General features: G+C 51.3%; 1 protein-coding gene across 4 annotated transcripts in view; it reads left to right on the top strand.

Annotated features, from left to right (window-relative positions):
- The window catches only part of ARMH3 (armadillo like helical domain containing 3), a 175,268-nt gene that overhangs the window by 33,023 nt on the left and 128,745 nt on the right, over nt 1-13,500 (top strand). For all 4 annotated transcript variants that reach the window (XM_074999311.1, XM_074999310.1, XM_074999309.1 and 1 more), the window contains exons 9-13: nt 3,720-3,776; nt 5,416-5,459; nt 6,416-6,476; nt 11,207-11,253; nt 11,978-12,053. In XM_074999311.1, coding sequence (XP_074855412.1) covers nt 3,720-3,776; nt 5,416-5,459; nt 6,416-6,476; nt 11,207-11,253; nt 11,978-12,053 — 285 coding nt within the window. The remainder of the gene's footprint in view (nt 1-3,719; nt 3,777-5,415; nt 5,460-6,415; nt 6,477-11,206; nt 11,254-11,977; nt 12,054-13,500) is intronic.

The following is a 13,500-nucleotide window of genomic DNA, read 5'->3' as shown; positions in this document are numbered from 1 at the left end:
TAAAGTTGGGTAACTCAGTGATAAAATGCTTGATTAAGGTGAGGCTGCAAGTGAACTGTCTACGTGGGGTGTGTATAACTTCCCCTGCTCCTTTTCCATTGGTTCTAGCCAGGCCCAGATTGCCTTGGCGGGTGTCTGCAGTCACGTGGGTGAGCAGCTTGGATAAATTATGCAAGTTTATATAGAAGTGGCTTCCTTGTGGGTCCTGAGCCTGGCCATTTCCTTCAACTGGAAGCTCAACATAAGAATGCCCATGCCAATGCTGTCTAGCCTGGTATCCTGTTTTCCCACAGCAGCTCATGCCCGATGCTTCCGAGGCCATGAACAGGACAGGGCAATTTCGAGTGCTCCATCCCCTGTTGTATCAGAGGCGAGGGACGCTCAGGGCTGTCTCCTTCCCTGGCTGTCTTGGCTAACAGTCACGGATGGCCCTGTCCACCAGGGACTCATCCAGTTCTTTTCTGAACCCAGTTCTACTTTTGGCCTTCCCAGCGTCCCCTGGCTGGCTGGCTGTAGAAGCCCTTCCTTGTGTTTTGTCTGGTAATGTCATTGGGAGACCCCTCGCTCTCGTGTGATGGGGAAGGGGGTAAATAACGATTCCTTCCCTACTTTCTCTGTCATATTCCCCCTCCCCAGCCTCCTCTTATTGAAACTAAACTGTCCCAGTCCTTTCAATTGCGCCTTCTGTGGCAGATGTTCCTATAATAGGACGGGGTTTCTGGGCACAGCTAGAGAAATCAATCCAGGGTACCTGTGCTTAAAATCCGGGCCGCTTACAGCCCCAGGCTGGGACTTCCTTCTCACTAAGGCAAATCCAACCAGCCTCCACAGCACCTCTGCCAGCCCCACTGGCCAGCCAGAAGCCACACAAGCAAACCCACAGACTTCCCCGCTGCTCTGCCAGCCCAGACCAACAGCCCCCAAATTCAGGTGAGAGTCTTTTAAGCCTGTTTCAGTAGCTCCACACACATTCTTCTGGGCCACAAAGTGTCCAGCCCCAGTTCCTGGTCAATATAGACTTGGATGTTACCTAACAACAACACGCTCACCAATCCTTTCGATCTAATATCTAAAGATTTATTAATACAAAAGAGAGAGCAGGTGTAACCAACCAGGCTCAGGTTCCCCAGAAACGAGGCTGCACCCAAAAGGCGAGTGCTATATTTGGTTTATTGAAAGCGCGTGACACCCGCGACGGGAGCCCCGGAGACGCCGCTGTCACCAGTGGGGGAAAACCCGACGCGTCAGAGCTTCGCTCGGTGAGAGGCTCTGTAACAGGCCTTCTAACACTAGCTAATAAAGCTCAAATTATTAACATAAAATTGCCTAAAATTGCCTATGCGTTTTTAGCACTATCTTTTGTGGCCTACTGCCAGCGTAGCCTTGAAGTCTTGGCAAGCGCGCCTTGTTCTGCAGTAGTTCCCATGGCAGGGTTAGTTATTTTGCAGCTTTTCACCTTGCACAGACTGGTCTGTTCAGATTCTCCTAAGAATTCACAACGGGGTTAAACTGCGCTCTTGACCGTTACGATGTTTTTTTGCACCCTACAGCAGGGGTTAGAGAGAAGCATAGTTACAGTCATACTTTACGTCCATCAGTCCTAACTACTGACGCAGCCAGCGGTGTTATTTGCTGATTCTTGAAAGTCTCTGACAGCTCGATTCAGGTTACATAGTCTGTTACTGGAGCGTTGTAGGCCTGCTGGGGTCCACGTGCTGGTCGTGGGCCTCTGGAGACAGGCACAGGTACCCAAAGTACAAAAGATCCCAGATGGATCCTGCTAAGTCCAAATCATCCTTCATGTCCTTGTCGTCCTCCCATAGTCCCTGACTCAGGTGGGCGGTTGTGGCAAAGTGCCACTGGATGAATCACAGGAGACAGTCTCCCATTTCTGAGCTGGGCCTGTCCCTTTCTGTCAGTCGAGCTCACCTGACCAGCGGGCTGTATCCCATTGGCAAGTCCCAAGTGTCTGGGATGTGGATTCAACATCTGAGTGCCTCATTGACCAGTGTCCTGGCTGGGGCTGAGTTCACATCTGTTGTGAAGCTTAGCACTGAAACATTTTCTACTACAGCTACATAGTTAACACCTATAACTTTACCTACATACCTGACACAGGTGTGTGAGTAGCGTACATAGACTCAGGGCATCGTCAGCTTTCATTAAACACCTCAGACGGCCCACTTAGCACAATATTTGGTGCCAGCAGATACACCAGACATGAAAAATGGCTTCCATATGCGATATGAAACCCAGTCATGTGACAGTTCCCTGTGCCTGAGCATTTTTGCTGTCCTTCTCCGTACCTTTGCCGCTTCGAATAGATCTGTCTTGCGAGGGCGTGGCCAGAGCTGTCTGCAGTGTGCAAGGTGTGGGTGTGCCAGGGGTTTACACAGAGGCAGTGTGATATTCTCTGCTATATGATCTGTGCCTTTCCTGATGGCTTCTGACGCTGTTGGCCTGGTTGACTGGTGCTGTACGTTGGTGGGATGTTTTCAGAGAAGTACCTACAGTGACCCCCCAGATCTTCTCCCAGAGGGATAGCAGGTGATCTGTACGTACAAAATGACAATTGGGTTTGTGTTTTCCACAGTACACGGCTTTGCACTTCTTATCATTGACTTTCCTTCGCCATTTGCTGCGCAGTCGCCTAGTTTTGTGCGTTCCCCTTGGAACGCTTCACAGGCTGCTTTGGACTGAACTGTCTTGCATAATGTTGCACTGCGAACTTTGCCCCTTCCTGTTTGTCCCTTTTCCAGATGGCTTATGACTGTGTTGAACAGCTCTGGTTCCACTTCCGCTCTTTGGGCGGCACTGCCCCTTGCCCCTCTGCACTGTGAAAACTGGCCGCCTACTCCTCTCCTGGGGTTCCTGCCTTTTATTTTGTCCCAGGTGCACGAGAGGGCCTGCCGCCTTCTCCCCTCGTTCCTTACTTTGCTGAAGAGCCTTTGGGGAGCGATCTTGCCCAGAGTTTTCTGAAAGTCCAAGCACACCATCACCACTGGCGCTCCTTTGCCCCTGTTTGTGTATGACTCTGAAGGGTTTCACTAGGCTGGTGGCTTCTCTTTACACCACCACGTTGGCTCTTCCCAATGTACGGTGTTTATCTGGGTGTCTGATCATTCCGGTTTCAGCCAGCGTGCCGGTTCGGGAGCTAGGCTTACACACCTTTACTTGCCAAGATCGTCTCTGGAGGCGTTTTTAAAATGGGCCTTTGGCTAGCTACCCTCCAGTCACCTGGTGCGGGTGGTGCTTCCGTCTGCTACACTAGGAAGGATGGGGGTCTAGCCCTGGCAGTCTGTGGTCGATGGTCTGTAACACCCTCAGGCCCGCTCTCAAGCTGCTCTGGGCGTAGTCACAGTGTATAACACGTCTCGGACCGTGGTAACTTTCAGCCCGGCCGCACGATGGCTTGTGTCGGCGGTGAAAAGGTGGTGTGGTGTTGGGAATGGAAGAGAATACAGGCTGCGCAGCTGAACCCCTGGAGGTGTCTCTCACCCAGGGCAAAGCCAGAAAGCCCATCCGTTCCTTGGGGGGGCTGAGCAGACAGGGAGCCAGAACCCAGGAGTTTAAATGCAGTGGCTGGCTGCTGTTGCATTGTGTGGGGGTCCACAGAAAGAAACCTCCATGGGAAGCTGGGGAACTTTGCTGAATAGCTCTTTGGCTTTTGTTAAGCCACTGGCCAAACTAAACCAGTTTCCGTCTTCTCTTGTCCACAGTCGGTAAATCCCTACATTGTGAAGCTCTCCATCATAGACGACGAGGCCACGCTCAACGTGAGTACCACCTCCCCGTGCCTTCTCCTGGGCTCTCTGCTCTCTTGCCAGGTGGGGGTAATGCTACAGCAGAGTGCCAGTGTGGCTGGCTTCCCTGCTTGCTGCCCCTTTGAGACCGGTAGGAGTGGGGGAGGAGACAGATTGCCGCTCAAGTACCAGTTACATGTTTGGTTGGAATAAGGAGGTGGATGGGTAGGAAGTAATGTGCTAAAATTAGCCAGCTCTGCACTCTTGGAGTTTGCTGCGCAAAGGGGCCCTGGCTGTCACAGGAGTGTGCTCACTGTGATCGAATCAGCCCTGCGGAGTGTAGGCAGCTGCCTGGTGCAGGGCAAACATCCCATTTGTGTGCCCTGCATCTCTTGCAAACTCGGTGGTCTGCCAACGTGGGAGGTGCGTGGGAGTGGGAAGGAGAACAGGCAGGACTCTGCTATACTCCAGCAGAGTTCTCAGAGACTGTATGGGCTAGGGAGCAGGCGTCGCATCTTTGGGCTGTGTTTGAACTGCACCTGGCACGACAGGGCTTGGCTCTCTGGGCCGTACTGCAGGACCGCAATGAGTGGAACAGAGATTTCAGGCTCTGGGACGGTTTGGTTAAACCTGAGACATCAGAGCTACACTTGCCTGAATGTTACCAAGTGGTTATCAGCTATTAAAGCTTCCTTCTAATCAAGTGCAGGCAGGGGTTTGCTCACTAGGGGTACGCGCAGGTGGCTGGGAGACGGGACTTCAGGGTTCTATTGTGTTGGACACTGACTCACTCTGTTGTTTGACTTAGTTCTGCCTCAGTTTGCCCATCTGTAAAATTAAGCTCATACGCCATTCTGAGCTGCCCTGGGATTTGTTTGTTTTGAGATCCCTGGATGAAAGGGGTTTCTCGCTGTCAGTGGCTCCTGTAATGTGAGCTGCTGTTTCTTATGTCCCCTGTAGACTTATTGTACCAGATTTAGTGTAATTCTAACAAGAAAGTTTTGTCCTCCTGATTATGTGGTTGCTTTGGAAATATTTTAAAGTATCTTGAGTCTTTGTCAAGTTTGGACTGTGCTTCCAGGTACGGTGTCTGAGGCTTGTCCTTCTGTTTGTCCTGTCACCTAGTGATGTCTGGAAGATTGCATCAGGAAGCCTTAAGCTAAAGAAGGAACCGCAGGCTCATTTGGCCTTGCCTGTTTATGTACCAGGCTTTGGGCTGCTCTGAGCTGAACTGCCATGACCGTGTCATTTCAGCCTGTGCGCTGGCTGATGGGTTTTAAGCTGGGTCTGTTGGATTTTTAAATCCTGCCTGTGTTTTGAGGCTTTGGCTGCGAGCTGGGCTTAGCAGCTGTCTTTGCTGTGTTTTAAGTCTCTTAGTCTGGCCTGAGGTGGGTGGACGAGCAAGCTTTCACTCTGGCAGCTCTCTGGAGCACAATTCTCTCCCCAGAACATCTCTTTAACTTTCCCAGCTGTGGTTAGCGTCAATCCCTGCTGATCCCTGGCCAGGGCCCTGGCATTTTCAATTGTGGTACCCTCTTTGACTCCACGTATGAGTCGCAGGAGGCTGAAATGTGCGCAGCAGCTGGGTGTGGGTGCGGGGAGAGAGACACACGGTATCACTTGGTTTCCTGGGGGTGCGGTTGCAGTGTAAAGTTCTTCTGTATTCTTTCAGGGAATGGGACTTGTCATCTCCCAGGCGTTATCAGACTACAACAGGTAAATCCGCCGACTTGCGCGTCCCGTTGGTTTTCGGCTAACTGGGCGGTTGCTCTGCCCTTCCATGAGCACGTCGGCCTCTGGGTCTGTTCGCTTGGTGCTCGGATGCCTGGTGCATGGGCAGATGCCGGAAAAGCCTTGTTCTTTGAGGCCCGTCACCCTCTGAGGCTCAGTGCTGTCTATACTGGCATTGCTGTCAGGGCAGTTGTTGTTGTTATTATTATTGTTATTATTATTAGACAGTTTTGCTTCCTAGTCCTCATGTAGCAGCCCTAGGCTTTGGTTCTCGGGTTACAAATGCTGTCGGAAACTTACTGCTACAACAACAGCCAGTTGCCAGATTCCTGGCAAAGGTTATTAGGACTGTATTTATCTCTACTGCTGCAAAAAATGAAAAACTGCCCTTCCCTTCTGGTGCAGCCCTCCTGCCCCAGGCCTTCCCCGTGAAGCCTCATGGTCTCCGTGTTCTGGTGCCTGCTTTTCCTCCCCAGAAAGTTCCTTCCCCACCTCAGTCCGGACCGGGTGGATCTTGGGCAATCAGCAGCATGTCCTTTGCCTCAGCCAAGACAATGCTCGCTTCTCCTTCCTGCCCCTAGGCTGGCCCTTGATACTGGCCACAGGCGGGGCGGGAAGGGCAGTAATAGCTTTTATTGGCCCAGCTTGTGTTGGCGAGAGAGACGAGTTTCCAAGCTTACGTGCAGTGTCTTTGTCACTCCTCTTGTGTGCCGGGAGCAGCCTGGCCACAGTGCCGTTAGATCCCTTCACGTGCACACCATGTGTGCCAGAGAGGCCAACCCTTTTGCTTCTCTCGCACAAGCGCTTCCAAGGTCGGCGTGAACAGTGGTGCTCTCTCCGGCTCGCCTCCTGGCCAGGCATGTCTGTTGGGTGGGAATTTGGATAAAATACCCATTTCTCTGACTGACACCTGCCCTTCTGTTGCTGTCCCCTCTGCTCAGGCAGTACAAAGATAAGGAAGAGGAGCACCAGAGTGGCTTTTTCTCAGCCTTAACCAACATGGTGAGTGAGGCAAGCGCATTTTTCCCCCCTTAAAAGGTAAAGAAAGTCAAAAGGCCTGTGTGAGGCCTTGTTCCCAAATGCACCACATTCAGCGGGACGCTTTCCACTGACTCTGGGAGCTCTGGATCAGGCTCCGAGTAATGGGAGCTTGGGTGCGGACAGAACCACAGACCCCATTGCTGTGCTTTCCAGGCACACATTGCAGCTGCCTGGGGGAGCCCTTTCTATGGCTGCAAGCTCAGTATTTTTTGGTTTGAGATTGAGACGTTTTTCCCCATCTGCATTTTTAAAAGCTGCATGCGATTTTTTTTTTCTTTAAACAGTCCTTGTCACGAAACCGGGCTGGTTTTGTGCAGAAGCTGCTGGGCACAAAGCTGTGCTGGGAAATGCATTGCTGTAAGCATACCGGGTCACGGCCCACTGAGAGATCCAGCCCTGGGAATCAGCCCTCACACTTTGTCCTTCGAGGTGGGATTAGGGCAGAAAACTCTGGGACTTGCCTTGCCAAGACCCATGTCTGCAAGGTACCTGCTCTTGTGAGCTGTGTGCAGTGGCAACAGCTCTTCCTAATAACAAGCAGTCCTGGTGCACCTCAGAGACTAACACATTTCTTAGGTCATGTCCTGGGAAGTTAGTGTTCCCCTATAGGCTTGATGGCACATTTGTGTTCATTCATCCTTCGAGTGCCTTCCGACAGACAGCCACCCAGCCTCGAGAAAATACTCTCCAGCAGCCACACACCATACGACAGAAACACTAACCCCGCAGCCTACCTCTGCAGCAAGCCCGTGGCCAACTCTGTCCACATGGCTGTACAAGTAACACCATCGCAGCATCTACCCATGTCAGCCACAGCATCATAGGCTCGTGCACCTGCCCAACCACTAGTGGGATATAGGCCATCACGTGCCAGCAATGCCCCTCTGCCGTGTTCATTGGACAGACTGGACAGTCTCTGTGCCGAAGGATGAACTGACATTAATCCGACAGCGGGAATGGGAGCACACACCAACCTACAGAAGAACACTTTAGCCTCCCTGGACTTTCAACAATGGCTTTAAAAGTAGCCTTTCTACAAAAGGCTTTTACGACAAGATTGCAGAGGGGGACATCTGAATTGGAATTCCTTTGCAAACGTGACACATTTAACCTGGGCCTTAACAGAGGTCTCAACTCTCTCATGCATTACAAGGGCAATCCCCCCGCCACCTTTGATGTTCAGAGGAATGGGACACATCCTACTTCATTTGCTGCATCAACCGGTCCTACTGAGGCATCCCTTCTCCCACCTCCCTGCTATATAAACAGGGGGTTCTGTTTTTTCTACTCCAGTCAGCTGAAGAAATGGGTCTTACTCACAAAAGTTCACGACCTAATAAATAGTGGCGGAGAGGTGGCCGTGTTAGTCTGTATTTTACCAAAACATAAAAGCAGTCAAGCAGCACTTTAAAGACTAACAAAATAATTTATTAGGTGATGAGCTTTTGTGGGACAGACCCACTTCTTCAGACCAAAGCCATACCAGAACAGACTCAATATATAAAGCACAGAGGTCCAAAAATTATCAGGGTTGATGAATCAGAAGAATTGTTATCAAGGTTGGCAAATCAGAAGAGCAGAGGGATGGTGTGGGGGGGATTGGGGGGGAAGTTAGTCAGATAAAACATCAAAGTATGTAAAAGAGCCCTTATCATGGGTCAGGTAATCACTGTCCCTGTTCAACCACATGTTAATAGGTCAAATTTGAACATGAATGTTAGTTCTGAGCTTTCCCTCTGTAGATGGTTGTTAAAGTCCCTTTTCAGTAGAACACAAACTCTCAGGTCTTTAACAGAGTGGCCCACTCCATTAAAGCAATGGCTGACAGGTCTGTGTGGTTGGAGGTTTTTGATGTCTGTTCTGTGTCCATTCATTCTTTGTCAAAGAGCGTTTGCAGTCTTTATCATTTGAACTCAGGGTAAAGAGACTCTAGAAGAATTCCACAGAGACTTTAACAATCTGAACCCCACCCTCAACTTGTGGTTTGACCACTCCACACAAGAGATGCATTTCTTGGATACTACAGTACAAATCACTGATGGCCTGATCAATACCACTCTCTACTGGAGACATACTGCTTGCTTCCCTTACCTGCATGCTTCTAGCTTCCATCCTGCATACACAACGTGATCCATCGTTTACAGTCAAGCCCTGAGATACAATCGCATCTGCTCTGATCCTACTGACAGAGACCGAAAACTACAAGATCTCTACCAAATACTCATAAACTTGAATTACCCACCAGGAGAAGTAAAAAAACAAATCGACAGGGCCAGACAAATACCCAGAAACCAGCTACTTCAAGATAGGCCCAAAAAGCCATTAATAGAACACCACTGGTCATTACCTACAGCCCCCAACTCAAACCACTGCAACGAATTATTAAAGACCTGCAACCTATCCTAAATCGTGATGCCACACTCCAGAAGGCCCTAGGTGACTGGCCTGTTCTTTCCTATAAACAACCTCCCAAGCTAATGAGGATTCTCACTGGCAACTGCACACTATACAATAATACCAGTCCTGGAACCTTTCCTTCAACAAGCCCCGTTGCCAACTTTGTCCGCATATCTATTTGGAGATACCATCACTGGACCTAACCCTGTTAATTACAGAATCATGGGTACATTCTCCTGTTCCTCAGCTAACATCATATATACCATCGTGTGCCAACAATGCCCACATACCATGTATATAGGACAGACTGCAAACACTCTCTCTTGTCCAAAGAATGAATGGACATAGAACAGACATTAAAAACTCCAAACACACAAACCTGTCAGGCGGCACTTTAATGGAGTGGGCTATTCTGTTAAAGACCTGAAAGTCTGTGTTCTACTGAAAAGGGACTTTAACAACAGTCTACAGAGGGAATGCTCGGAACTAACATTCGTATTCAGATTCGACACATTAACACGTGGTTTGAACAGGGACAGCGATTACCTGGCCCGTGGTGACGACTCTCTTTCTTACTTAGATGTTTTATGTAACTCTTAACTTACCCCCGCCCCAGCCGTCCCTCCGCCCTTCGATTTGCCAACCTTGATAACAGCTTTACTGATTTGCCAACCTTGATACCCATTTTTGGACATCTGTGCTTTACATATTGAGTCTGTTCTGGTACGGCTAAGATCTGAAGAAGCTCATCACCTAATACGTTATTTTGTTAGTCTTTAAAGTGCTACATATGACGGCTATTTTTGTTTTGACCTAATAAAAGTGTTAGTGTCTCAGGTGCCACAGCACCAGTTGCTATTTGTGTAGCTGCAGACTAATGGGGTTGCTCCTCTGAGCTTTTCCTAATCATTATTATCATCATCATCATCAACACCCCTGGGCTCAGCACCTTTTGGTGTCCAATGTCTCTCTCACTATTTCTTTCCATCTTTTCCTGCCCAGTGCTGAGCGGCTTGGTTTCTGCAGACTAGTTCTGCACCAGTCTAATCTAATGCCGTTCATGAAGCTGCACCCCACCATCAGCCTTAGCCTGGACCAGTCCACACAAGAAATTCACTTCCTGGACACTACTGTGCGGATAAGTGACGGTCACACAAATAACACCCTATACCAAAAACCCACCGACCGCTGTGCGTATCTACGTGCCCCCAGCTTCCATCTAGGGCACCCTACACAATCCAGTGTGTACAGCCGGGTGCTACGGTACAACCGTATTTGCTCTGATCCATCAGACAGAGACAAACATCTACAAGACCTTTACCAAGCTCTCCTCAAACTACAATACCCACCTAAGGAAGTGAGGAAACAGATTGACAGAGCCAGACGGGTACCCAGTTGCCACCTGCTGCAAGACAGGCCTCACAAGGAAAACGAGAACACCACTGACCACCACATACAGCCCCCACCTAAGGCCTCTCCAGCGCATCATCAGTGATCTGCAACCCATCCTGAACAATGATCCTTCACTCTCACAGCCCTTGGGAGGCAGGTCTGTCCTCGCCTACAGACAGCCTGTCAACCTCAAACAAATCCTCACCAGCCACTACGCATCACAAACCAGTGACTCTAGGCCTGGGACCAGCCCCTGCAACGGTCCTTGCTGCCAACTCCGCTCGCATATCTACACCAGTGACATCATCACAGGACCTAACACCAACTATGCCGTCAGGGGCTCCTTTACCTGCACATCTACTAATATAATAGATGCCATCATGTGCCAGCAATGCCCCACTGCCATTTACATTGGCCAAACTGGACAGTCTCTATGTAGAAGAATAAATGGACATAAATCAGACATCAGAAAATTTGACTCCATTAACCATGGATTAAACAGAGACTGGGAGTGGCTCGCAGCTTACAAAGGCAGTTTCTCTGCTCTGAGTGTTAATATCTCCCCATTAGACTCTGACAAAGGCTCACATCCCCCTGTCTGATCTGACTTGTTTTTTCCTCTTTTGATAAGTACTGTTGATACTGGGCCATTTCCACCTTGCTGAATAGACCTTGTCAGCTCTGGCCCTCCCTCTTGCTGGACCCCACTCTTTAAATACCCGTCTGAAACCACCACCCCACTCATGCATCTGATGGAGTGGGTCTTTGCCCACGAAAGCTGATGCTCCAAAATATCTGTTAGTCTAGTCTATAAGGTGCAACAAGACGACTTGTTGTTCTCGAAGCTACAGACTAACACGGCTACTTCACTGATACTTGTGCAATACTGTTTCCTTCCACAGGTGGGCAGCATGTTCATAGCCGATGCGGATGAGAAGGTCTCTGTCCAGTAAGTACACAGCCGTTGTCTGCACTGCGAGGGGCAGCTTACCTGGCTGGGTCTGAATTGCAAAGTTTCACCTGCTGCTGGTCTGTCACAGGGCCATCTCACTGCAGAAAAACAGGCCAAAGAACCACCCGCTCTGCAGCAGGATGGGTGAGGCGGGACTGTGGTGGTTGAGGCGGCAGGAGCCATGGGCTGGCTGTCTCGGCAGGGAGTTCTATAATGCTGTGTGCACCAGCATTGAATGAAATCTCTCGGATGTGGGGCCTGGGAGGGGAATTACTGTCCACGGAGCACAACTCTCCTGCCTGTGTTGGACGTCACAGTGCTGGACGTGGCTGTCTGCCCCAGGCATGCTTCCCTTTCCGATCAGGAGGGTGAAAGCTGCTTGCCCAGCCCAGCAGAGCCAGGAGACGGCGGGGGCAGCGGGCTCCAGAGCAGGGAATTTTGGGAGGAAGCAGTGCTTGGGAATGAGGAGCAAGGCGAGGCCTCTGGTGGAAGGGAACAGGAGCCCGAGACCATGGCTAAGCTCTTCACAGCTGACCGGTGCTGTGGGGTGCCCGGGTCACTGCACTCAGAGGGAGGTGCTCGCTGCTTCTGGAGCTCAGCCCCTCAAAGGCATTTCCAGGTGGGCTCTGAACCATTGGTCATTTCTGCAAGGCCTTTGCTCTGGCACCTGGCCCAGGACTGCAGCCCTGAACCTAACTGAGCTTCTCCGCTGCTCTTGTAGAACGAACGAGGCGATTCTTCTGGCCCTCTATGAAGCTGTTCATTTAAACCGGAACTTCATCACGGTATTGGCACAGGTGGGGCCCACTTCAGCCTGTTTCCTTTCCAGGCCGTTGAGGGAGGGGTGAAAGCTCAGCCGCAAAAGCGCTTGTACAACAAATCTCAGGCAGAGCTGGAGAAGACCTGTTAGTTCAGTCTGTCATTCCCTTCCCTGGGGCTTTCGGGGCTTTGTTGCAATTCCTAGTCAGGTGGGACCAGAAGCGGGCCAGACCCAGGCTCAGAGTGACTGAGGAGATACAGTGCTCCCCTATTTCCCACCCGGCCCCGGAAAAGGATTAGGAGGGTTTTGGGAGAGGTTTTCCGAGGGTGCCCCTTGTCAGAGTGGCCCATTCCTGTGTCTGGAGAGGGTGGGTGGGACCCTCTGGACCCTGTTAATGATGCCCTGAGGGTGGCAGAAGGGTCTGATCAGAAAGCACCATGGAAGGTGGTCTGGTCCCTGCTAACCTGCAAGCTGGGAACCTAATCTCTGATCCCTGGTGTGGGGCCACATTTCAGCAAACCACGGCAGTTGATTGTAGACCAGGGCAGGCAGGATACAGCCCATGGGCTGGATTCAACCTGCCAAGCCTTTTAATCTGGCCTGGCCTTGCACACAGAGCAGCACTGCTCTGAGAGGCTGGCGGGTCCCTGTGGCTCGCTGTGCTGCTGCAGGGGGCGGAGGAGACACTTTATGCCCTGCCTCTACCTTAAGCAAACTCTCAGTTGCCATTGGCCAGTGTCTGGCCAATAGGTGCCAGGAGATTTTGCTGGGAATGGGGGCAGCATGTGGAGAGTTCCCCACAGCACAGACACACACATGGAGTGTTTCTGGGGCTGCTAGCAAGTCTGCCTGAGAGTGCGACTGGCTGGGGGCTGCTTTGATAAGCGCCTCCTGGCCAGACCCTGCCTCTGCCCCCTCCCTCCCAGATCCTGCACCCCCTCTGCAGCCCTCCCCCCACCAGCCAGAATCCTCTCCTGCCCCTGTACCCCCCCCAGACCTGCACCCCAAGTCATGGCCTCTCCTTCACCCACACTCCCTCTCGGAGCTTACACTTTCTCCTGCACCCCAGTCCCCTACCCCGAGTTCCCTTTTGCACCCAACCTCCACCCCAGACCCAGCACCGCCTCCATAGAAAAGTGCAGCTCTCGACCACTTGTCGAAATCATGGCGTGCCCCCGCTCCGTCAAAAATGATCCCCCACCTCTGTTTTAGGGGGTAAACAGCTCCTGGCCGAGTCTGGCTTTGGCACACGCTTGCGTGGGAGAGGAGACGTTGGCCTCCTGCGTAGGCAGATTGTCCTGTAGTGAGCCCTGTGCACCCCCACCGCTGTGTCAGTGTGTGAGGAGGGTACAGTCAAAGCAGCCTTGGTGCCTGAAGACCTGGGGCTGCGCTCGTAGCTTGGCTTAGAAAGCTCCCGCTGGTGCGCAGAATGTCATGCAGCAGGTGTGCGGAGAGGCAGCCAGTAGTGAGTCTAGGCACGCCAC

Source organism: Carettochelys insculpta, chromosome 7, assembly GCF_033958435.1.
Source record: "Carettochelys insculpta isolate YL-2023 chromosome 7, ASM3395843v1, whole genome shotgun sequence".
NCBI classification, from domain to species: Eukaryota; Metazoa; Chordata; order Testudines; family Carettochelyidae; genus Carettochelys; species Carettochelys insculpta.
The sequence above is the reverse complement of the archived record's forward strand: the minus strand, read 5'-3'. Positions and strand labels throughout refer to the sequence as shown.